This window comes from Chanos chanos, chromosome 6 (assembly GCF_902362185.1).
Source record: "Chanos chanos chromosome 6, fChaCha1.1, whole genome shotgun sequence".
Taxonomy (NCBI): domain Eukaryota; kingdom Metazoa; phylum Chordata; class Actinopteri; order Gonorynchiformes; family Chanidae; genus Chanos; species Chanos chanos.
The window spans coordinates 45,983,852-46,006,586 of NC_044500.1; the positions used below are offsets into that span (position 1 = coordinate 45,983,852).

Genomic DNA, 22,735 nt, shown 5'->3' on the forward strand with positions numbered 1-22,735 from the left:
AGAGAGGTATGGTCTGTGTGTTTATGTGTGTGTGTTTGTGTGTGTGTGAGAGAGAGAAAAAGAGAGAAAAAGAGAGAGAGAGAGAGAGAGAGAGAGAGAGAGAGAGAGAGAGAGACAGAGAGAGAGACAGAGAGAGAGAGAGAGCAAAACAGACTGGGGAGGGGTTTTACAAACGCACCTGCAGTCTCACCTGAAGAAACTACATGTGTATTGTTGCTGTAGTGTCGCTCTGCTGCTCTCTGCTGGAGACACAGAGACTTACACTGAACACTGAATTTCCATTTAAGTTATTAAGCAGTTCTCTACAGCTGAGAGAGGTAATCCTCATTCATAGACACTGATCATTTTGAATAGCAAGTCTGAAATAAGAAGTTTACTGCAGGATCAAATACACACAAAACTGAATACCCACAACCTCCTCTCAGGGAACTGCACTGGACTTTGAGAGGGTGAGAGAATAAGGTGATAGCAACAGCATGTCTTTGGTTTGTGTGTAAAAAACTGATCACATATGTGTGGTAAACTGACAGTGAAGGTAGTGAATTAGGTTCAGTGTTGGGGACACAGAGCAGAATAAAGTTGTTGAATGTGGGGGAAGAAATGTTTTAGTGAGAAGTCGTGTTTTCATTAACAGTCTGTTTAGAGAGCAGAGCCCACCTCTTTATAACTGTTCTCCTCATGGGAACTGATGCCCTAAACATCTTTTTCGTTAGAGCATAATAACCAGTTAACAACATCTATAATAACACATTAAAACTCCCTCATAAATGCTGGTCAGAAATGAACTGCTATCACACAATATCTGTAATTCATTTTACTAAATAAAACACCCCCTTCAGGCCTAAAATGGTCTCTTTTCCACCCTGTGACCCTGTTTATTAAAGTTTAATTACAGATAAAGTAGACTGCTCTGGTTCTCTGTTGGGCAGCCCTGTACTAATGTGTGACAGCATGTTTACAGATACAACACTGGTAGTTTATAACTATTTATTCATGATTTATAAATTATTTATTGATAATTTTTGATTATTCATGAAAACTATGTATTATGAGGCTATTATATGTAAGGTGTTTTTGTTTGTCTCCATCCGCTGGTCACATGATGTTTATCTAGAACCAACACTCTCCACACCTTACTATTGATTGATTACTGTGAGGAGAAGTGGCAGTAATGGGATATATTGATGCACTGCTGTGTAATGAGATGAATCTCCAGACTCAGACAAACTGGAAGTCTCTGGAGGGTCTGTGATCACTGATAAACAAACACACAGATATCTGTATAGAGATGGTGTTGGAGGCTGACGTCATGACCACACCATCTGTGGTCTATTGATGGTTCTGGGCAGAGCTAAAAGGAGTCAGTCAGATTGAGTTTAGATTCAGTAATGATGTGGTATGGTTGACATGACCATTAGACTGTGTCATATGCTCTATGACTGAGTTGAATGTAATAAGAGTCACCCTCTCCAGAGTCAGTGCTGTCAGAATATCTACTGAATGTAAAAATCACACAGGATTCAGACAGAGAGACACTCAGTTCAGTTTTCATTAATTTACTTCAGTTCATTCAACTCAACATAGACACACTTCTCAGATTTCTTGTTTTTTTTAAATAGATTAGAAATGACGTACCTTCTGTCTCAAAGGTCAGCGGTCAAAATCCAAATGACAAAAACGTACATGATGATTTTACTTGACTGTCCATCTCTGGTTTAAACAAAATCTCCAAGCATCGGGGGAAGACTGAGCATCATAAAATGATTTTATCAGGACAAAATCAACACAGTCATGAAAAGAAACCTCTCAATCAACACTTCAGATATCTCACCAGAAAACATGTAGAGAAGAATCAGAGGATGATCATTAGAGTAATCTCAGCTACAATCACAGCACTCCTTTACTACAACCTCCATCCATAATAACCTAATCATGTCTGTCATCTGATAATACAACACAGTCATTTGACATTATGATCATAACTGAACCATTCTATTTTAATAATTTTTGATGGTGGCATAAACTCACTTTTGACCCTAAACCACTAAAAAAGTCTCCTCTGACCCTAAACCCAGGACAGAGGGGCTGAGTGAATGTGGTCTGGACTGTGTGGAGGAGGATCATTGTGTCAGAGACGCTGTAGAAGGACAGAGTTCCTGCCCTGTGGTCCACATACACTCCTATTCTGGAGGAACTGGGGACTATGGGGAGTTTAGTCTCTTTATTATTGTGCCAGAATGAATAATTAGAGGGAGAACAGTACAAACTCCAGGACTGATCATTACGTCCAAACCAACACTCACGACCCCGTCCTTTCCTGCTGATGTCTTTATATGACACTGATATATAAACCCCATGACGCCCACTCCACTCAGTCTCCCAGTAACAGCGTTCAGACACACTCTCTCTACACAACACCTGATAACACACATCAAATCTCTCTGGATGATCAGGATATGACCGGACTGTGTGACTGTATGTCACCACTCTGTTCCCCTCAGACAGACAGAGGTTTTTATATGCTGTGTTGGGATCCAGTGTGAGATCACAGGAATCTGGTGGAGTTGAGGAATAAAAATGACTGATGAACATCAAGACATTTTAAAAATGAAAACTTAAATCACTGAAATCAATAAAAAAACATTAACAGAGACATGAATGAAATGTAATATTCACTTTATCTTAAACGTATCTTTCATTATATCAAATTGAAATTTCAAAACAAGACACTTTATATCCAATCTCAACTTTCTAACATAGATAATCTTTCTTATATTCATTTTTAAATGTAAATTTGATTCCCTCTCAGGATCATAACCACCAAAAAGTTCCCCCTCTCTCTCTCTTTTTACATTTTTCACTGTCTCTCTTTCTTGCTCTTTCTCTGTAAATCTACTCCTCCTAGTTAATTCAATTAAACTAATCTGAGGGTTTTATTGACATAAGTTATGAAAATATCACTAAAGTAAAATCACTAAAGGGGGAGGGATCAAAGGGGGCGGAGCTTATCTGCTGTTGTCTTATTGTGACTGTGGAATGTTTGAAAACTGTCAGGAGTTTAACAGTCATAACTGTCAACTTCACTACTCAACTGTCACACTGTGAGTGTCAAATGTTAATTTACTTTTTACAAAATTTTCTGTTTTTCTTTATCTTTTTAATTTCTTAATGTCTTTCCTGTACCTAGTCATGATTCTTCTCTCTCTCTCTCTCTCTCTCTCTTTCTGTCTCAATTCAGTTCCACATGATTTAGTGTCAGATATGTTACCAAAGTAGATCATTTTATGACAATAAATGTAAACTTGCAATGTGAGAGAACCAATAATAATGACAACCAATAATAATGACATGAAATAATGACAACAACAACAATAATAATAACAATAATAATAATAACAACAACAACAATAAATATAGCCACAAGCGGTGATGGCAGGCCCTTGCACCTCCGGCGATCTGGACCCGTGACATTTCGTCATCCAACAATGCACTCATATCTGATGTGTGTGTCAGATTACATGGTCAGCAACAGCTAAAGGGATTCGGGCTTACAACCATACAACCACAAAATATCAGCAAGTTAGTTGCTCAGGTATTGGCAAGTAAACACAAATATTAAAGCTATATTAATGTCCATGTGTGTCTTTGCACGATATAGACATCGGTGTCATGATTCTAAATAAAATTACAAAAAGGAGAAAAAAACTGTTTCTTCGGAAGCATACAATACTGCCATACTGCTGTAGGGGTCGTCAGGTCCGTAAACCATGTTACCCATAATTCCCTGCTTGACCGCATGGGTAATCTGTACCCATCTTCTCAGGTTTCACTGTAACGGTATTGGATACAGCAATGAAGCAGCTACCATACAGTGATGACGCAATTTTCGCCATAAAACCGCGGAAAATTCTTTTCCTTTCCAGCCCCGCAATTCTGCAACTCCCTAGCAGCGGCTCGCTCTAGCAGCAGCTCGCTAGCAGCGGGTGTCTCTTTTCTCTGCCGAAGAAAAGGACAGCGTAACAAAGAAGCGAGACATTTGTACAACCAAAGTTTAATTTACTTTCTCTCGCGCAGTTGCAACTTTACCTTCTACCGGCTAGTTACACTGTAACGCACAGTATTCGACGGAAGAAAAGGCGACCCTAAACCGACCCTAAATCCCTTTTTTATTTCTTTAAACGTCGATTAACTAAACCAAGAACCCTTCAAGATCATCGTACGAGCCACCGAGCCCCGAAGATCTTCAAGTGACAAGGAAAGGAACTTCTCTCTGGACCTGTGAATCGCACTGCTCATCAGACTACCAAAGACGCACCTTCGGTCGCCACGCAATGAGCTATTCAAAGTAAGGCTGGCATCTGGGCATACTTTAGTATTAAGATCATACGCATTTAACGTGAAGAAAGTGTTATCATTTGAATTCTTTTATGATTTAAATGTACACACTGTATTTCATGTACGATGCGGTTTTTAGCCGTTTGCTATTTTCTTTTGGTTACAACTAGTGAAGGATAGATCTGGCATGCATTCTCTCTCTCTCTAACTCCCTTTTTCTGATTGCACACCTCCAACATTGGGATTGCAGCGTGACTTAAGGGTTGGGTAGAGTTGTTGAGTTTAGGGCCTACTTACTTGAGATTAGCTCTCAAGTTAGACATTCTTTGGTCTCTCGCACACATGCGCTTCTCGGTGCCACCCCCACTCTAGTTGGTGCCTAGCACACACGCTTGCGCACTAAATCCTCATACCACGCATACCTCTTCTGTTCGCCTGCGCAGCCTCTCTCCAAAGAACTCCTCCCTCTCTCTTCAGTGCGCAGCTGGGCACACGCCCACATACACGCACGCGCTCTCTCTCTCTCTCTCACACACACTCACACACACACACACACACACACACACACACACACACTCACTCATCTCTGGTCTAAAGGCGCTTTCGCACCGGAGGAACTTTTCATAGTTCTTAGAACTGTTGGAGAAAGTACCCCCTTTTTGGCGTGTTCGCACCGCAGGAACTTAGAACGATTTTAGTTCTAAGAACGCCGTTTTGAGGGGCTTTTTTAGCCCCTACTCCAGGGTAGGTACTTTTGCAGCACAATAGGAACCTTGTGACGTAGGTGTACAGCCATTGGTCCAGATGCAGGTATACGCTGATTGCAACCGCCATTTTTAAAGATCCGTGCAAAATATAAAGTCTTAGAACGTAGTTCATTTAGCTTTTGATATTCATGTCTCAAAATGTCTGGAATTGCAGGAGGGGGCACATAGTTTTTATATTTTATTTTACCGGTATTTTATATCCCCCAACAATGACCATTTTGCAACGTCCAATGTATATTTGTACATTGAGGAGGTAGCGTACACTCCGCTTCGGTAGGTGCTTGTGTGGCTGTGATCCGCATTTTAACCTAAAATAAGAATGCGTTTATCCAGCTTACGATTTTAGGGCTGCGGCGGGGGAAAGGGGGAAAAAAAAAACACGATGCCGCGAGCAAGGGTCAGGCACAAGCGCTATGCTAGCACCCGAAGAGTACTATGCCCATCAAGTCATTCACTGCTACTGCGGTGGTAAATGCATAAATGCATTGGGAAATTATTTTCTCCATTGGACTGGGTCTATCGTCATACAGTTTTATTTTCGTTAATGAGAAGGCAGTTATAGGTTATCTAATGTGCAATCAATATTTCTGTCATTCAAATTCAATAAAACTCATTGCGTATACTGTAGTCTAGTTTGTCGATTTCTTTTGCCGCAGTAATGGTTCTTTTTTTCCTTTTGGAAGTATTTAAAAGGTCTTAAAAGTCATTATAATTTGTACTTCAAAATGTGCAGCTATCCTGGTTAGTCGTAAACAACAGCTCTTAGCTGCTATACCGTCGGCCGGCTTACGTCACTTCAGCGTTCCTACTGGCGGTGCGAAAGCAAACAGAAAAAAGCCCCTAGAACGAATGTAGTTCTAGGGGAAGCTCCACAGGGGGTAGTTCCTATCGAATTAGACCCTAGAACTGTTCGGTGCAAAAGCGCCTTAACACTCATTCAGTCCTACACTGAATACCTGTACATAGACTCATTACCATTTTGTTACCATTTACCCTTTGATCATTCTATTTGCTGCTGATTATTGATTGTACCATATTAGTATTAGTTTGCCAATTAGTATTGATTGTGTTAATAAATAGTATCATTGAAATAAACTGTTGTCCTGTCTGTTCCTGCCACAGTATTCATTGAATGCCAACCTCTGCCATCAAAGCACTCCCAATTACCTTCACCAATCTGGTTGTTCATGAGTGTTATGGGTTTAGTAGTGTAATTGTAATACATTAGTACTGCAATACTCTCTAAGACTGTAGCACAGTGTTACAGCTAGCTTACCCCATTAATCTTGGTTGTTTAATTAATAAAATATTGAACACCCAAATTAATAGTTAATAAATTTTATGAGACTGATTTATTAATCCTATCACACCTACATCTTTTGGTGTCCCTGTGTTAGGACTGCAATTGCACCTACACTGCCCACATGGGTGAGTTAGCAACAACGCGACTCAAAGCTGATTTTGCCTGTGACTCATCCACAATTTTCATACAGCTTGTCAACCGTTATCCACGATTTAATCACCAAATTAATACCACACCACAATTAAAAGAGGTCGTTTTTAACGAAGCAAAACGTCTCCCAATTTCGGTGATTTAGCAACACTGCTAATGTGCCCAAAACACATAATCAAACATGACCGCTCTTCTTGTCCAAATCAAAACACATAATCAAACATGAACGCTCTTCTTGTCCAAATCAAAACACATAATCAAACATGACCGTTCTTCTTGTCCAAATCAAAGACATGTCGAGGGGTATGACGTAAGCACCGCTAGACCAACCTCGACGGTACAACTCATTAATTTGATTGATTAGAAAAGAAAACACCTTTTCTGTTATGAGATGGTGGCGGTATAGCAGGGTGTTACTCTGGGCATGTGGATATCATCATAACCAATAACCTGTGAAGTTTTAGCCCTATCAAGCAGTGCATGGAGAATTTATGACACACTGCTGTCCTGCGTGGCAAGACATGTAAATTCATCATTTCACCATTTCAACACCTTGCAACATATCAAAAATCCCTTGCCAATTTAAAATCTGCAACATCTTGACATCATACGTAGCAAATCAGACATGAATCCAATGAACCGTCTAGGAGGAGAAAGTCAAAATGTAACACGTGTCAAAACGCACCAAATCCAAAATAACTCACTTTCTGTTGGGAATGGCCAATACAATGAAATGGAAAATTTGTTCATCTTGGGGAGACCTACATGCCTACAAAATTTGGTGCATGTAGCTGAAACTACATGCCGACACAAGACTCAATGCCATATGGGGGCGCTATGGAGTCCCTGGGCCACACCCGGGGCCAAGCCTCCGTCTCTGAGTAACTGTCACAAGCACTAATGTGTGTACCGAATTTCAGGAGTTTTCACCCATGGGAACCACCTCAAAAATGGCCAAGTCTTGAAGAAAAAGAATAATAAAAATAATAATAAATAAATAATCCTTAGGAAAGCAATAGGGGCCTTGCACCTTCGGTGCACGCGCCCTCCGGTGGACACCGGAGGCACAGCACCTTCGGTAACAGTTAACAGTTGTTAAGGAGTTAAGCTGTGTAGGAGTTGTGAAGGTTTGTTGTAATCATGTAATGACTGAGCTATTACTGTCAGCAATCAAGCATGTGTCTGAGTGTGTGTGTGTGTGTGTGTGTGTGTGTGTGTGTGCGCATGCGTGTACGTGTATGCGTGCATGTGTGTGTGTGTGTGTGTGTGTGTGTGTGCTACTCACATTGTAAGAACTCCTCTCTGGTTTTGGGTTCAGGGAGAGGAATGATGTCAGTGTTTCTCACTAGAAAAGCAAAAGGATTCATTAGACTCATTATTAAAGTGTTCACAATAGAAAGAGAAACGGAGAAATAGAACAGAAAATACTTGAAATGAAATATTCTTTACAACATTTAAGTAACAGCATCTAAATCCTAAACCTTTACTGGAAAGTCTTCCAAACTCCTCCTTACATAAATCCTCCAGTTGCTCTTTCAGCTGAGAGACAGATTTTCCTACATCCTCAAAAGAGAGGTGTGGACTGACAGTGATGCTGGGTAAGTCTTCAGATCCAGGAGGGGTACAGAGAGATGAGAAACTCTAAACACACTCACACAAACACACACGCAAACACACACAGATACACACACACACACACACGCATGCACACAGATACACAAGTACAGCCTTGATGGATGGAAACAAAATTTTACACAAATTTTACTGAGGAGAAGTCAGTTACTGTTATATTGGTGATCACTTTGTCCTCCACTGTTACCTGGAGGAAATGGATGTGATCCTCTGTGTGTGAAAGCTGCTCCAGCTCAGTGTCTCTCCTCCTCAGATCAGCAATCTCCTGCTCCAGTCGCTCCAGGACTCCTTCAGCCTGACTCAATTCACTCTTCTCCTGATCTCTGATCAGCTCTGTCACCTCACGGCACCTTCTCTCAATGGAGCGGATCAGCTCAGTAAAGATCCTCTCACTGTCTTCCACTGCTGCCTGTGCAGAGCGCTGTTAGGACACACACACACACACACACACACACACACACACACACACAGTGGAGGGGGGTCCATTACAATCACATACACATACTCAGCTCTTACTCAGCCAGTCTGTTCCCTACACTGTGACTCAGAGGGATTGGACAGTAGCCCAACACTGGACTCCTCACTGACTGATTGGAGGAGAACCCTGACTGAGCCCTCAAATGACTCCTCCAGCAGCCAGCTCTTGTCTTCTCCTCTGTTCAACACTCACCCTCAGAGACTCCACAGCCTGTCTCAGCTCCTGCACCTCCTTCTCTCTCTCCTGGATTCTCTGCTGGGTTTTCCTCTGACTTTCTCCCAACTGTTTCTGTTACACAAATAAAACACATCATTACACTTGGTCCATTTACACACATTCTTCTGTATCCAATGAATGTCAGTGTGATAAAAAAGTCACTATCTCGACTGTTTAAATTTGAGGCTGTTTGCACTCATATATTTAACTGTTTTGGTTTGCTTTAAAGCCCAATTTTTCCCTTTGAGTATGAATTTATATCTGTAATTATAAAACGAAAACACTGGGTATTTGATGAGTAGCCTGTAGTGATAAATAATTACAGTCATAATCAGTATAAGAGTATCAGTGGAGACAGTCATTATAGAGGTGAACTCTAAAGGAATGTGTTATTACATAAAGAGGAGAAGGTATTTAGCCCCACAAATACTCTGCCCTTTCTCTTCTCATTTTAAATACAATCAAATGGACATAATGTGATAAAGTGAAAATAAATCAATGTTCTCCACACTGTATACATATCACAATATTACATTTGTCACAGCAAAATTATTCTTCGACAGAGAGCAGGAAAAATACATTTGTGTCAATTTGAGCTAACGTTTGCTCAGGTTAGAAAATAGCCTGTCATCATCTGTCATCGTTTGCGAAGAGTTTTGTTACTCAATTAAGAGTCTTAAATAGTTGTAATGATAATTTGCTAATTGTTTTCTTCTCGTCGATGCACTTGGCCGTTTTTATCAATTTAAAATCTACACAACAGTGTTCTTCTCTCTACCAAAACTCTCTACGAGACGTCCTCCTCCAACAGGAAGAAAAAGACGAGTAGAGCGGTGATTTTTAGATCTAAGTTTTACTACAGCACTTGGCGTAACATTGCCCCCTTGTGGACGGCTAGTTCAATTACATTAAAAATGCGAGTAAGTGCAAAAACGGTCGCCAATATTTCTTAATATTAATACAGTTTCAAAACAGAAATGCCTCTGCATATTGTAAGTACAACGACGTTGATTATTACTATATGGATATTCGTCGCATTTGTAATGATAACATTTCATAAGATTCCTGTATAGTTGCTGAAAAACCTCTTTTCCCCAGTTAGAGAGGTGGTGTCTGTCACCATTAAAATATGAATTACATTATGAAACAGGCCATGTCAATAAAATCATATTCAAGTCTGTCAGTCAGAAATGTTAGAATAATTATGTTGGATCCAAATGACAGTTATCAGTGGTCAGTACACATTTACCCACATTCTCATTGAGGTGTAAGAGAAGTCGCTGTACATACCTGTCTTTCAGTCCTCTCTGCTGCCACTGATACTGTTTTATGGTCTCTGTGTTCATCCACCAGACACAGATAACACATGAACTGTTGGTCGGTTCGACACCACAGCTTTATCAGTTCATTATGGTGAGGGCAAATCTGGTCTTGTAGTTTTCCGGTGGCATCAGTCACATTGTGCCTCTTCCCTTTGAACAGTTTTTCATGTTGTTCAAAGTGAGTTTGACAGTAGGAATCCAGACACACCAGACAGGACTTGATGGCTTTGAGTTTTCTCCCAGTACAAACACCACACTCCACATCTCCAGGTCCAGCATAACAGTGAGCAGGAGGAGCAGCAGCTTGGAGTCTCTTCTTCTTCACTTTCTCCACCATTTCTGCCAGTATGGCGTTTTTTCCCAGAACTGGTCTTGGAACGAAGGTCCGTCTGCACTGGGGGCAGCTGTAGACTCCCTTCTGGTCATCCTGATCCCAGTAGCCCTTAATACAGCCCATACAGTAACTGTGTCCACAGGGAATAGTCACAGGATCCTTAAGGAGATCCAGACAGACTGGACACATGAACTGGTCCTGATACTCTGAAAAACTGACCTCTGCCATTTTCAGAAATATGATCAATCCCTGAAACGCACGCTGATCAGGAAACTCAAGGGACTTTGATTTCTCTGTAAGTGAAAATGTTAGTGACTTCCTGGTGCTATATGAGAGTGAAAGAGTTTATTTTAAGGCCAAAGATCATTTATATTTCACAGAGAGGTGTGTCACTTTGATAGAGCAAGAGAGAGAGAGAGAGTGTGTGTCTGTGTGTGTGTGTGTGTGTGTGTGTGTGTGTGTGTGTTGTTTAACCTGGAATCTGCCCTTACAAAATTGCATGTGTAATTCAGAGGCAGTGTCAGTATGAAACTCTGCTGCCCTCTGCTCACATGTGTGTGGAGTCACTAGACAAACTCAACTAGTTCATCAAACAGATATATTTCAGTCTCTTTTACAACAGCTATAGCAGGGGCGGATTTAGGCATGGGTGACATCGGCAGCCACCCAGGGTTGCATCTTGCCGGGGGCGGCAATTGAGCGATCAGTTTTCTATCGTTTATTTGCATGTCACGTCAATGATATTATGTCACCGTATGGGTCAGTTAATCTTATCAGAGTGGGCGCCCTGATTCTAGTTTGTGAGCTAGATAGGCGACTGCCTGGGAAGGTCGCCCACTCAGAAGTACGAGATTGGAGGGGGCAGTGAGGGAGGGGTTCACCCAGGGCTCTGTACAAGTTAGAACCACGCCTGAAGTATGTACACTAGCAATGTATAATATTTTAATCTTGATAAGTTAAACCTGTAATGTTTTATACGTGCCATTATCACGTTCATGTTTAGTGAACTGGTTTACATTCAGTGTATTCTGTTGGATTTGTGGGTTAAATAAAAGGTGTTCAAACTCTGTAAGTAATGTTGTCGTTACCAGCCCTGGAAGATTGTTGCATAGAATTGTATTTTTATTATTTAACAAATTATATTTGTATTCCTGTCTAGTGATGTCTACGAGTAAATGTTTATTGATTAAAATGTGTTTGTGATGCTTTACACATTTGTTCTCATCGAATTAATTGCGACTTCTGTAGCTAGTCATAGTTGCCCAATATGGCGCCTGCACTAGAAATCCTTGTAATGCAGCTCTTGCTGATTCATCCTGAGGCAGAAAAGTTAATTGATCACCATTTAGACGCCATCTAGTGGCTAGTATTAGAATTGTATGTCGCGATTTCTTTATTCCCTTGTGTTCCTTTGTACAGAGACCACACACACCAATTCATATTGCTGTTCAGTCAAAGACTTAAGAGAGGGTGGATTTCCGTAACCTCCCGTCTTTGCCCAGTCATCCCTCTGACCGAGGACTAGAGTGATTTCAGTTGGACCCCAGCATACATACAACTTCAGATGTTCCACACGTGAATGGGACAGGGCACAGAGGTCCAAATTTATTTATCTGTCTCCTTCTTTTTTGGTTTGTACATTGTACATTTTTTGCTTGGCATTTTTTTAAAAATAAAAAACATTAAGAAAGGAGCTGAAAACAGACAGCATTCAAATGTTCAACTGAAAAATGAATTATTCTTAGCTATTCTTGTATTAAATTAAGTGACATTTTAAGTGTGTGTAACTTACAAAAAGCTCTTCTCTGGTCTTTTGAAGAATGATTTTGAAATTTGTCACTATAAAGTAACATACTGATTATCCACCTGATCAAAATGGAATTGTAATCAACTTGACATTAAATAAAATATACTTTATTCTGTGTTTTCAGTGACTCCAACCTGCACTATCTAGAAGTGGCATCAGATTGTGCTAGTTTTGTTTGGATTCTTCTAGACATTAAAACGACTGATTGTTTCTAAGCCCTTTGAGAGTGTCAGGCCTCTCTCTCTCTCTACCTCCCTGTCTCCAGGCCAATCAGAGTCCATTTGGACTGGTATTCCAGAAAGTAGGTTTAAACAGTATCATCATTAACAGTGAAATACAACCCCCCCCCCCCCCCCCGCCCACACACACACACACACACACACACACACACATACACATACATTCACACATACACACACACACACACACACACACACACACACATGCACACATACACACACACACACTCACACACACACACACACACATACAGACACAAACACAAACACCCTCGGCCACTCTTGTCTGTCTTTCTTCCCTTGTCATCCAGAGATTGTCTTCATCTGACTCAGGCTGTAGTAAAGTGTGTCTGAATAAGAGGAGATAAGGTACTGCCAGGACAGGGAAATGTCTCCATCTAGTGGTGGCATTATTACTCTCCACCACCACATAAAAAAAATTAAAAGGGTTTGATGTGTTAGGACTGTAAATGGTTGAGAAACATTTCAGTCTCCATATTCCTTTTTTTCTGGACTAAAGAGATTAGATTAGGATTAGACAATGAGGACAAACATTAGACACAGAGGACAGACATTAGACTCAGAGGACAGACATTAGACACAGAGGACAGACATTAGACACAGAGGACAGACATGAGACACAGAGGACAGATATGACAAAATGAAAATGAACATTAGAGATGAGAACAGACATTGGACATGAGCTCCAGGAGTGATGAGGAAATCAGGACTTTGTCTCCATCTGCTGGTCACATTACATCCATCCAGCACCAACAAGGATGAACTGCCAATCAACAGTCTGAGTGATCTTGTTTCCGTGGGAACAGTCATTCACACACGAGTCCAGATGTAGTACTGTAATGTGTGAGTGTGTAGTGAGTGTGATGACAGGTTGACTGTACAGGTGTGTGTATGATGAGGATTAGAAACACAGTCAGGAAGACTGACAGGAGCAGACTTTTCTCTTCATCTCCACTCATCAAACCATTGTGTGAGAATCAGAGGATCTGATCTCAGGACTGTGTCTTTGCTTTGGTTTCATTTCATCCTTTTCACCCTCATCTTTCTTCACTCAAACGTTCACTAATGTGTGTATTTTATTTTAGTACAGAAGTTGAGTAATGTCGGTCTAATAAGTGCATTTTATCTAGATCAGACTTAACACAACACTCTTATCATCATTAAGCATATTACTAAAACTAAGCCAACTATGCCGTGTGTAATAACTCAGTACTAATCAGGTCAGAAACAGGTTTAACACAGTACAACTGACCAACTACACCACAATATAGACTGGGACAGATCATTTTATTTCAAATTTAATCACTTAAAAAACAAAACAAACAAAAATACAAAAAGGCAAACAAGGCTTAGAGGCAAAGGAAAGAAAATAACAAATTGAAAACAGACACTAACTATTAATAAACAATATCTACCTGCATGCAAAATGAGAATAAAATATACAAACTGAACAAAAACAGAAGAAAAACAAACGATGGACCCTCCCCATTTTTGGGGGGTTTGTCGGTGAATAAAATGACAAAAGTGCTTACAAAAATGATAAGAGGTTTGTGTGTGATTACACAGTGTAAGTGATGACTGGTGAAATGTAGTGTAGTCTGACCAGCAGGGCTGTGGTCACAGACAGACTGAGTTTCCACAGGATCCAGAAACCTCTTAATTACAAAACACCACCTTTCAGCTTTCTATTACAGAGAGAGTGTGTATTTGTTTGAGAGAAAATATATGCGTGCGTGTGTGTGAGACAGAGAAAGAGAGAATGAGGGAGAGAGAGAGAGAGACAGACAGAGACAGAGAGGAGTTTATCATTGTATATGTTTGTGTTTGTGTGTGACAGTGAGAGAGTGTGTGTGTATCAGTGACTCTGTGTGTAGTAGAGAGCTTTGAGCAGAGATGTGTTTAAGAATGTTTGTGTGTGTTTTCCAAAAGAGAGTGAGTCTATACTTACTTATCACTGTATGGGTCTGCATGTTTCGATGACAGTGAGGAAGAGAGAGGGTGTTTCTTTGACATAATAGGTGCATGTGAGCACATGCATCAGACAGAGAGACAGAGAGAGAAAACAGTACCCTGTTTTCCTACTGAGATTCCCAATGCTGATGAACGAATTCAAGAACATATGTATGAAGTGTATTACAAATGTGACATTTTCAGTGTCAAAAATCAAAACTCCAATTCTAGGAAAACAAAAACTTACACAATGTATGTATGACAGTCTTCCGGTATAAAATTCTCCTTCTCTGATTCACACACAAACTCTCAACAATGGGGGCACATTGAACTTCACAAAATGAAGGAAAAAATTAACAACAAAACCCATTAAGAGAAACTTCCCACAGTCAGAGGATGATCATTAGAGTAATCTCAACTACAATCACAGCACTCCTTTACTACAACTTCCATCCATAATAACCTAATCATGTCTGTCATCTGATAATACAACACAATCATTTGACATTATGGCCACAACTGGACTATTATATTTTATTCATTTTTGATGGTGGTATAACCTCACTGTTGACCCTGAACTAAAAATGCCTCCAACCCAAAACCCAGGATAGAGGGGCTGAGTGAATGTGGTGTGGACTCTGTGGAGGAGGGTCATTGTGTCAGAGACATTGTAGAAGGACAGAGTTCCTGCCCTGTGGTCCACATACACTCCTATTCTGGAGGAACTGGGGACTATGGGGAGTTTAGTCTCTTCATTATTGTGTATGAATGAGTAATCGGAGGGAGAGCAGTACAAACTCCAGGACTGATCATTACGTCCAAACACACACTCATAACCCCGTCCTTTCCTCCTGATGCTTTCATATGATACAGCTATATCAACCCCATCACCCCCACTCCACTCAGCCTCCCAGTAACAGAGTGCAGACAAACCCTGTCCACCCAGTACCTGACCCCACCCATCAAATCTCTCTGGATGATCAGGATATGACTGGATTGTGTTACTGCATGTCACCACTCTGTTCCCCTCAGACAGACAGAGGCGTTTATGTGCTGTGTTGGGATCCAGTGTGAGATCACAGGAATCTGGTGGAGTTGAGGAATAAAAATGACAAATGAACATCAAGAAATTTTAAAAATTAAAACTTAAATGTCTGAAATAAGTAAAAAAAAAAAATTAACAAAGACATGAATGAAAGACATGAACAATAAATGTTAAAAGTGAATTAATGAGGGAAACACAATAGCAGTAGAGACAGAAACAGAACAAGCAACATGGAACAACAGTAACAATGTCATGTGAGAGAACCAATAATAACAATAATAATAATAATAATAATAATAATAATAATAATAATAATAATAATAATAATAATTGCTAAGGAGTTATTTATTTTAGCTATGTTTATGTTGCAATCATTGAGCTATGAGTGTGCATGCTTGCGTCTGTGTGTTTGTGTGTGAGTGTGTATGTGTGTTAGGGATGGTAAGATTCACCAATTCACACAGGTACACCGGTATAAAAGTTCACGATGTGATTGCCCTGATTAAAAAGTGTGCACCGGATACAATTTGGCATGAACTCAGGCTGCATCATTTCTAACATCTTTACATGGGTAAAATCTGATTTATTTATGTATAATTATTAGTGGAGGCCCTATGCCTTTATTATTTAGAAATGTGAAATACTAAACTGTTTCTCAAGCACACACACACACACACACACATACACACACACACACACTCACACATACACACACACACACACACACTCATCTCCACTGCTGTCAGTGGCCAGTTCTCCTCAAGTCTCTCAGCCAAGTCTCACACCAGTTGGAGTTTCCTTAAGAAGAACCAAAGAACTATAATCAAACTATCTGGACCATACTGAATTGTATAGAATCATATTCTTTTGAATCCCATCTTATCGTGTTGAAGCGCACTGTGCTGAATCAAATCCTGTTGAATCGCACTGTATCACAATAGGGGTGAATCATATCGTATCACATTAGTAGTTGGTTCATATATATCTCTAATGTATTGGATCGTTGGCAATGCATCGAGATGTGTATCGCATCGGCCTCAGTGATGGAGATGCACATCCCTAGTGTGTGTGTGTGTGTGTGTCCGCGCGCGCACTACTCACATTGTAAGAACTGCTCTCTGGTTTTGGGTTCAGGGAGAGGAATGATCTCAGTGTTTGTCACTAGAAAAACAAAAGGATTCATTAGACTCATTATTAAAGTGTTCACAATATAAACTGAAATAGAGAAATGAAAGAGAAATTACTTGAAATTAAATATTATTTACAACATGTAAGTAACAGTATCTAAATCCTAAACCTTCACTGGAAACTCTTCCAAACTCCTCCTTACATAAATCCTCCAGTTGCTCTTTCAGCTGAGAGACAGATTTTCCTACATCCTCAAAAGAGAGGTGTGGACTGACAGTGATGCTGGGTAAGTCTTCAGATCCAGGAAAGGAACACAGAGATGAGAAACTCTACACACACACACACACACACAGACACACACACAGATACACAAGTACAGTCTTGATGGATGGAAACAAAACTTTATACACATGTTACTGAGGAGAAGTCAGTTACTGTTATAATGGTGATCACTTTGTCCTCCACTGTTACCTGGAGGAAATGGATGTGATCCTCTGTGTGTGAAAGCTGCTCCAGCTCAGTGTCTCTCCTCCTCAGATCAGCAATGTCCTGCTCCAGTCGCTCCAGGACTCCTTCAGCCTGACTCAATTCACTCTTCTCCTGATCTCTGATCAGCTCTGTCACCTCACGGCACCTTCTCTCAATGGAGCGGATCAGCTCAGTAAAGATCCTCTCACTGTCCTCCACTGCTGCCTGTGCAGAGCGCTGTTAGGAGACACACACATACACACACACACACACACACACACACACACACACACACATACACACACACACACAGAGAAGGGGGGTTCATTACAATCACACACTTCGCTCAACTCTTATTAGCCCAACACTGGACTCCTCACTGACTGACTGGAGGAGAACCCTGACTGAGCCCTCAAATGACTCCTCCAGCAGCCAGCTCTTGTCTTCTCCTCTGTTAAACACTCACCCTCAGAGACTCCACAGCCTGTCTCAGCTCCTGCACCTCCTTCTCTCTCTCCTGGATTCTCTGCTGGGTTTTCCTCTGACTTTCTCCCACCTGTTTCTGTTACACAAATAAAACACATCACACTTGGCCCATTAACAAGCAACTGGTTCTTGAATCATAATCAGTACAACAGTATCAGTGGAGAATCATCATGTAACTGAAATGTAAAGGAATGTGCTACTGAAAACAAAAGAACAGGTATTTAGCCCCACAAATGCTCTGCATTCTCACTTTTCTTTTTGAATATAATGAGTAGAGGGGAGTAGAAAAGATTCATCAGTTTAAGTTAACGCTCGTCCAGGTTAGAAAACAGCCTAAATATCTCTGTGATGATCTGTTATCGTCTGCGAAGAGTTGTGTTACTCCTGTAAGATTCCTTAATAGTTGTTATGATGATTTGCGAAGTGTTTGCTTTTTGCTGATGCACTTGGCCGTTCGTATCTGTATAAAATCTACACAACACTTTGTTCTCCCTCTCCCCAAAACTCTCCAATTTTACTCTCCATTTTGCCACGAAGAGTTAAGAAATAAAGGAAGTGTCTGCATTAAAGAGTAATCCTGCCCCCTAAGGGAGCAGAGATCGAAGTTACATTTACATTTAAGTTTTACTACATGACATAGCGTTGCATTGCCCTCTTGTGGTCAGCTAGTTCTATTACATGAAAAATGCGTATAAATGGAAAACGTTCGACAGTAATGATTAATTTAAATGTCACTTTAAAACAATGGTGCCTCAGAAATGTTAAGCACAATAACGTTGATAATTAATAAATCGATATTTCATGGCATCTGTAATAACAGCATTTTCTCAAAATATCCTCTTATTCTCTTGAAAAGCTTCTTTGTCTTAATTAGAGAGGTGACACATGCTGTCATTGAAATTTACATTGCATTACATGACGAACCTTGTTAATAAAATCAGGTTCAGTTCATCAGAACTTTTAAGCTACAGTAATTTTTCAGTTCGTATTTTTGGGGTCTGGTCCCTCGTTAAAGTATTATACAATGCCCTCTGCACCCTCACTCACAGTTTCAAAATGACTAAACTGTCTTCAAATGTTGGGATCTGTGCTCAGTCTAAACTAAGTGGAATTACACTGATTGTGATGGAATTCAGGTCACTCTCTTGTTATTCCAACTCAATTCTGTTTGTCCTTCAAGATTATTATTTTTTTTTTGATCAAGAGGACAATTCAAGTTCTTTCAGAAGAACTGGTCTGGGTTCTCAGCTCATTCATAATTTGACCTCAGCCCTGGACTTAAGAGTAAAATTGAATTTCATTCATAAGACCTGGTTCAGGCCCTTTGCTCATTCATGATTTGACCTAAGCCCTGGACTTAATACTGGTGTCATAGGATTTATTGACAAGTAACAACCAATGAGCTGATAAATAATAGTGACACAGAAAATCCCTCCCACAAGAACTCATTATGGTGACACCACAAGACAAAACAAGTAAAGCTCCCTCAACTAAAAAAAAATACAAATCAGCCCCACACCCACTGACTCCAGATCAGTGTGACAGTGGATGTGGATGCAGTCAATGTTCACACTCAGTCAGTGTCACAGTTGATGTCACTTTATGACAAATTAAAGAGCTTTATAAACAGTGCTTGTTTTTTTTTTTTAAATCCAGATGACAGTTATCAGTAGTCAGTACACATTCACCAGTGGTGGAGGAAGTACACAAACACTGTACTTAAGTAAAAATACAAATAAACAGACAAAAATGTACTCTAGTAAAAGTAAACGTACCACATTGACCTTTTTACTTGAGTAAAAGTAAGTAAGTACCTGCTTTTAAATATACTTAAAGTATTAAAAGTAAAAGTACTTGCTGAATGTATTCCCTAATGCAATGGTCTACAATATCATTAAGTGTGCCTACTGTATGTATATTTTGTTTAATACATCAATAGTATGGGCTGTGCCATTTTAATTAACAATGCTGCAGAGGATGCCACTGATAACACTGGCAGACAATCTCTTATCAATTATTTGAAAGGTTATTGTTTTGATTGTGTTTACCCTCTGTGACACAGTTCACACTTGGACTTACGATTCTGTGAATCAGAATTTCAGGGGTGACCTGCAGAGTTAAATGCCATTAAGCAAAATAAGAAAGAGGACTGATTATACCTTTTGAAAGTTTTTATCTAACTGTAAATAAAACCTAACACACCTAACAAAGGAATAGGCACTGATCCTAACACAGGATTTCAACATATTATCTATTACAAAATGTATACTTTTGCCAGACTGTTCTTACAGGAGATGGAAATTTGGTTTGGTACAGTATAAGCATACCAAGTAGGGTTGACTGCAGTCTGACTTTTAAATTTCATTTTAGTGTACTTAAGACAAAGGTATCTTTAAAGTAATTACTACGATGTTAATCCTGTCATTCTATAATACCAACTAATTTTAAACCTTAACCCTGAAGGAGCACAGGGCTAAAGAGCCCCTAGCCACACAAGCAATATAACCACCGCTGTTCCCGGGATGTAGCATCCAAACAAACACCCAGGACCAAGACTACATTGCGGTAGCAACATGCATGTGTTACCTGCCAGTTAACGCTAGATTATAATAATTTAATCGTGTTTACTTGTTGCCAGTGGTGCATTTGAACAAGAGGCTAGCTGAGGCTACATAAGACTTCACTAACCTAAATTAATTTAACATGCAAAAGTCAGGTAGCGTTAAGCAACCTAATTTACCTCAATATGTTTCTTCAAATTTGACAGCGAATTTTTGAAAGCTAGTATCTCGTGTTTTCGAGGGAGACAAAGATGGCACCGGAATCTCCATGAATCATTTTTAGAACCGGTTATCTCAAACAACTCTTTTAAATAAGGCCATGGGTGGCGCATGTCTAATGGCTGAATCTCCGTGGTGGCCTCTCTCGAATCCATTTTGGGTGTTTTATCACCGGTTAGTGCTGCTGCTGATGCTGCTGCTGCGGGCGCGCCCCGCTCGTGTTGAAGGAGGGTCTAACATCACCTGCCCGCTTTGATTGGTTCAGTGCACCAGTTCCCCTCTCGCCATTGATTACTTTAAAATTAACAAGCAAACAAAAAAACGCAATGTGACTGTAACGTGTAACGCAACGCATTGTAGAAATGAGTAGAAAGTATAGATATTTGCTGTAAAATGTAGTGGAGTAAAAGTCAAAAGTACCCACAACTAAATCTACTTAAGTAAAGTACAGATACATGAAAAATGTACTTAAGTACAGTTACGAAGTACTTGTACTTCGTTACATTCCACCACTGACATTCACACACATTCTCAATGAGCTGTAAGAGAAGTCACTGTACATACCTGTCTTTCAGTCCTCTTTGCTGCCACTGATACTGTTTTATGCTCTCTGTGTCCATCCACCATACACAGATAACACATGAACTGTTGGTCGGTTTGACACCACAGCTTAATCAGTTCGTTATGATGAGGGCAAATCTGGTCTTGTAGTTTTCCGGTGGCGTCAGTCACATTGTGTCTCTTCCTTTTGAACAGTTCTTCATGACGTTCAAAGTGAGTTTGACAGTAGGAATCTAGACACACCAGACAGGACTTGATGGCTTTGAGTTTTCTCCCAGTACAAACACCACACTCCACATCTCCAGGTCCAACATAACAGTGAGCAGGAGGAGCAGCAGCTTGGAGTCTTGTCTTCTTCAGTTTCTCCACCACTTCAGCCAGCATAGTGTTTTTATATAGAACTGGTCTTGGACTGAAGGTATGTCTGCACTGGGGGCAGCTGTAGACTCCCTTCTGATCATCCTGATCCCAGCAGCCCTTAATACAGCCCATACAGTAACTGTGTCCACAGGGAATAGTCACAGGATCCTTAAGGAGATCCAGACAGACTGGACACATGAACTGGTCCTGACCTACTGAAATACTGGCCTCTGCCATTTTACTGATAACACACTCAGAAATATGAACACACACTGATCAGGAAGCTCAGAACAGTTTCATGTCTTTGTAAGTGAAAGTATGAGTGACTTCCTGGTTCTGTGTGAGTGTAAGGTGGTCTTAAAGTGGCAGATCACTCATAAAAATCAGAGAGGTATAGCATGTGTGTTTATGTGTGTGTGTGTTTGTGTGTGTGTGTGTGTGTGTGTGTGTGTGTGTCTGTGATGGACTGGCAACCTGTCCAGGGTGTTTCCCCGTCATTTGCCCAATGAATGCTGGGATAGGCTCCAGCACCCCCCTCAACCACAATTAGGATAAGCGCACCTAGAGTCTCACCTGAAGGAACTACATGTGTATTGTGGCTGTAGTGTAATTCTGCTGTCTTCTGATGGAGACAGAGAGATTTACACTCAACACTGAATTTCCATTGAAGTTATTAAGCAGTTCTGAACAACTGAGAGAGAAATTTAGTGCAGGATCAAATACACACAAAACTAAATACCCACAACCTCCTCTCAGGGAACTATACTGGACTTTGAGAGGGTAAGAGAATAAGGTGATAACAACAGCATGTCTTTGGTTTGTGTGTAAAAACTGATCACATATGTGTGGTAAACTGACGCTGAGGATATTGAATTAGGGTCAGTGTTGGGTTCAGGGTTCAGGTCTGATAGAGATTACAATGAGGAAAATCTTTTACTCATAACGTGAAGAAGACTTTGGATAAAAGATAATAATTATTGAATTTTATACGATAAATCCAGTCACAAAGGACATGGAAACCAGTGCACCCTTTCTTTACACTTTATGGTTTGTCTGTCTAGATGAGTAAAATAACATCCAGAAAGGTGAAAATGAAAATGAATATGATTAAAGGGATTATTAATATGTTACTTTCAAAAATCAAACATGCAAGAAAGAGATAATCATATAAATATATAGATAATTGTAAAGGAAATGACACAGAGCAGAGGAAAGGTGTTGAATGTGGGGGAAGAAATGTTTTAGTGAGAAGTTGTGTTTTCATTAACAGTCTGTTTAGGGAACAAAGCCCATCTCTTCATAACTGTTCTCCTCATGGGAACTGATGTATGTAAATGCCTAAGAAATCATTTT

At 40.2% G+C, this 22,735-nt stretch overlaps 2 protein-coding genes across 2 annotated transcripts; both read right to left on the reverse strand.

Moving 5' to 3' along the window:
* Positions 1-1,810: 1,810 nt before the first annotated feature.
* Positions 1,811-10,765, reverse strand: LOC115815468 (tripartite motif-containing protein 16-like protein). Its single transcript, XM_030778423.1, has 7 exons — positions 10,172-10,765; positions 8,858-8,953; positions 8,375-8,608; positions 8,043-8,196; positions 7,841-7,900; positions 2,065-2,555; positions 1,811-1,816 (listed from the first exon to the last, which is right to left on the reverse strand). The coding sequence occupies exons 1-7, from the start codon at positions 10,763-10,765 to the stop codon at positions 1,811-1,813; spliced, it is 1,635 nt and encodes a 544-aa protein (XP_030634283.1).
* Positions 10,766-11,266: 501 nt separating this feature from the next.
* LOC115815469 (tripartite motif-containing protein 16-like) lies at positions 11,267-21,619 on the reverse strand. Its single transcript, XM_030778424.1, has 7 exons — positions 21,026-21,619; positions 17,662-17,757; positions 17,199-17,432; positions 16,897-17,056; positions 16,701-16,760; positions 15,563-15,640; positions 11,267-11,358 (listed from the first exon to the last, which is right to left on the reverse strand). Exons 1-7 carry the CDS (start codon positions 21,617-21,619, stop codon positions 11,267-11,269), a joined length of 1,314 nt encoding a protein of 437 aa, XP_030634284.1.
* Positions 21,620-22,735: the final 1,116 nt, after the last annotated feature.

What these genes read in the sequence shown, in the direction of transcription:
- LOC115815468 (XM_030778423.1), bottom strand. Translation starts at nt 10,765, where the DNA reads ATGGCAGAGGTCAGTTTTTCAGAGTATCAGGACCAGTTCATGTGTCCA. An exon ending in CAGAGAGGACTGAAAGACAG is followed by an intron (nt 8,954 to 10,171) that starts GTATGTACAGCG and finishes TTTGTGTAACAG; the next exon opens with AAACAGTTGGGAGAAAGTCA. An exon ending in CAGAGAGGAGTTCTTACAAT is followed by an intron (nt 2,556 to 7,840) that starts GTGAGTAGCACA and finishes CAACTCCACCAG; the next exon opens with ATTCCTGTGATCTCACACTG.
- LOC115815469 (XM_030778424.1), bottom strand. Translation starts at nt 21,619, where the DNA reads ATGGCAGAGGCCAGTATTTCAGTAGGTCAGGACCAGTTCATGTGTCCA. An exon ending in ATCACATCCATTTCCTCCAG is followed by an intron (nt 17,057 to 17,198) that starts GTAACAGTGGAG and finishes GTGTGTGTGTAG; the next exon opens with AGTTTCTCATCTCTGTGTTC. An exon ending in GGGGAACAGAGTGGTGACAT is followed by an intron (nt 11,359 to 15,562) that starts GCAGTAACACAA and finishes CGACCTTCCCAG; the next exon opens with GCAGTCGCCTATCTAGCTCA.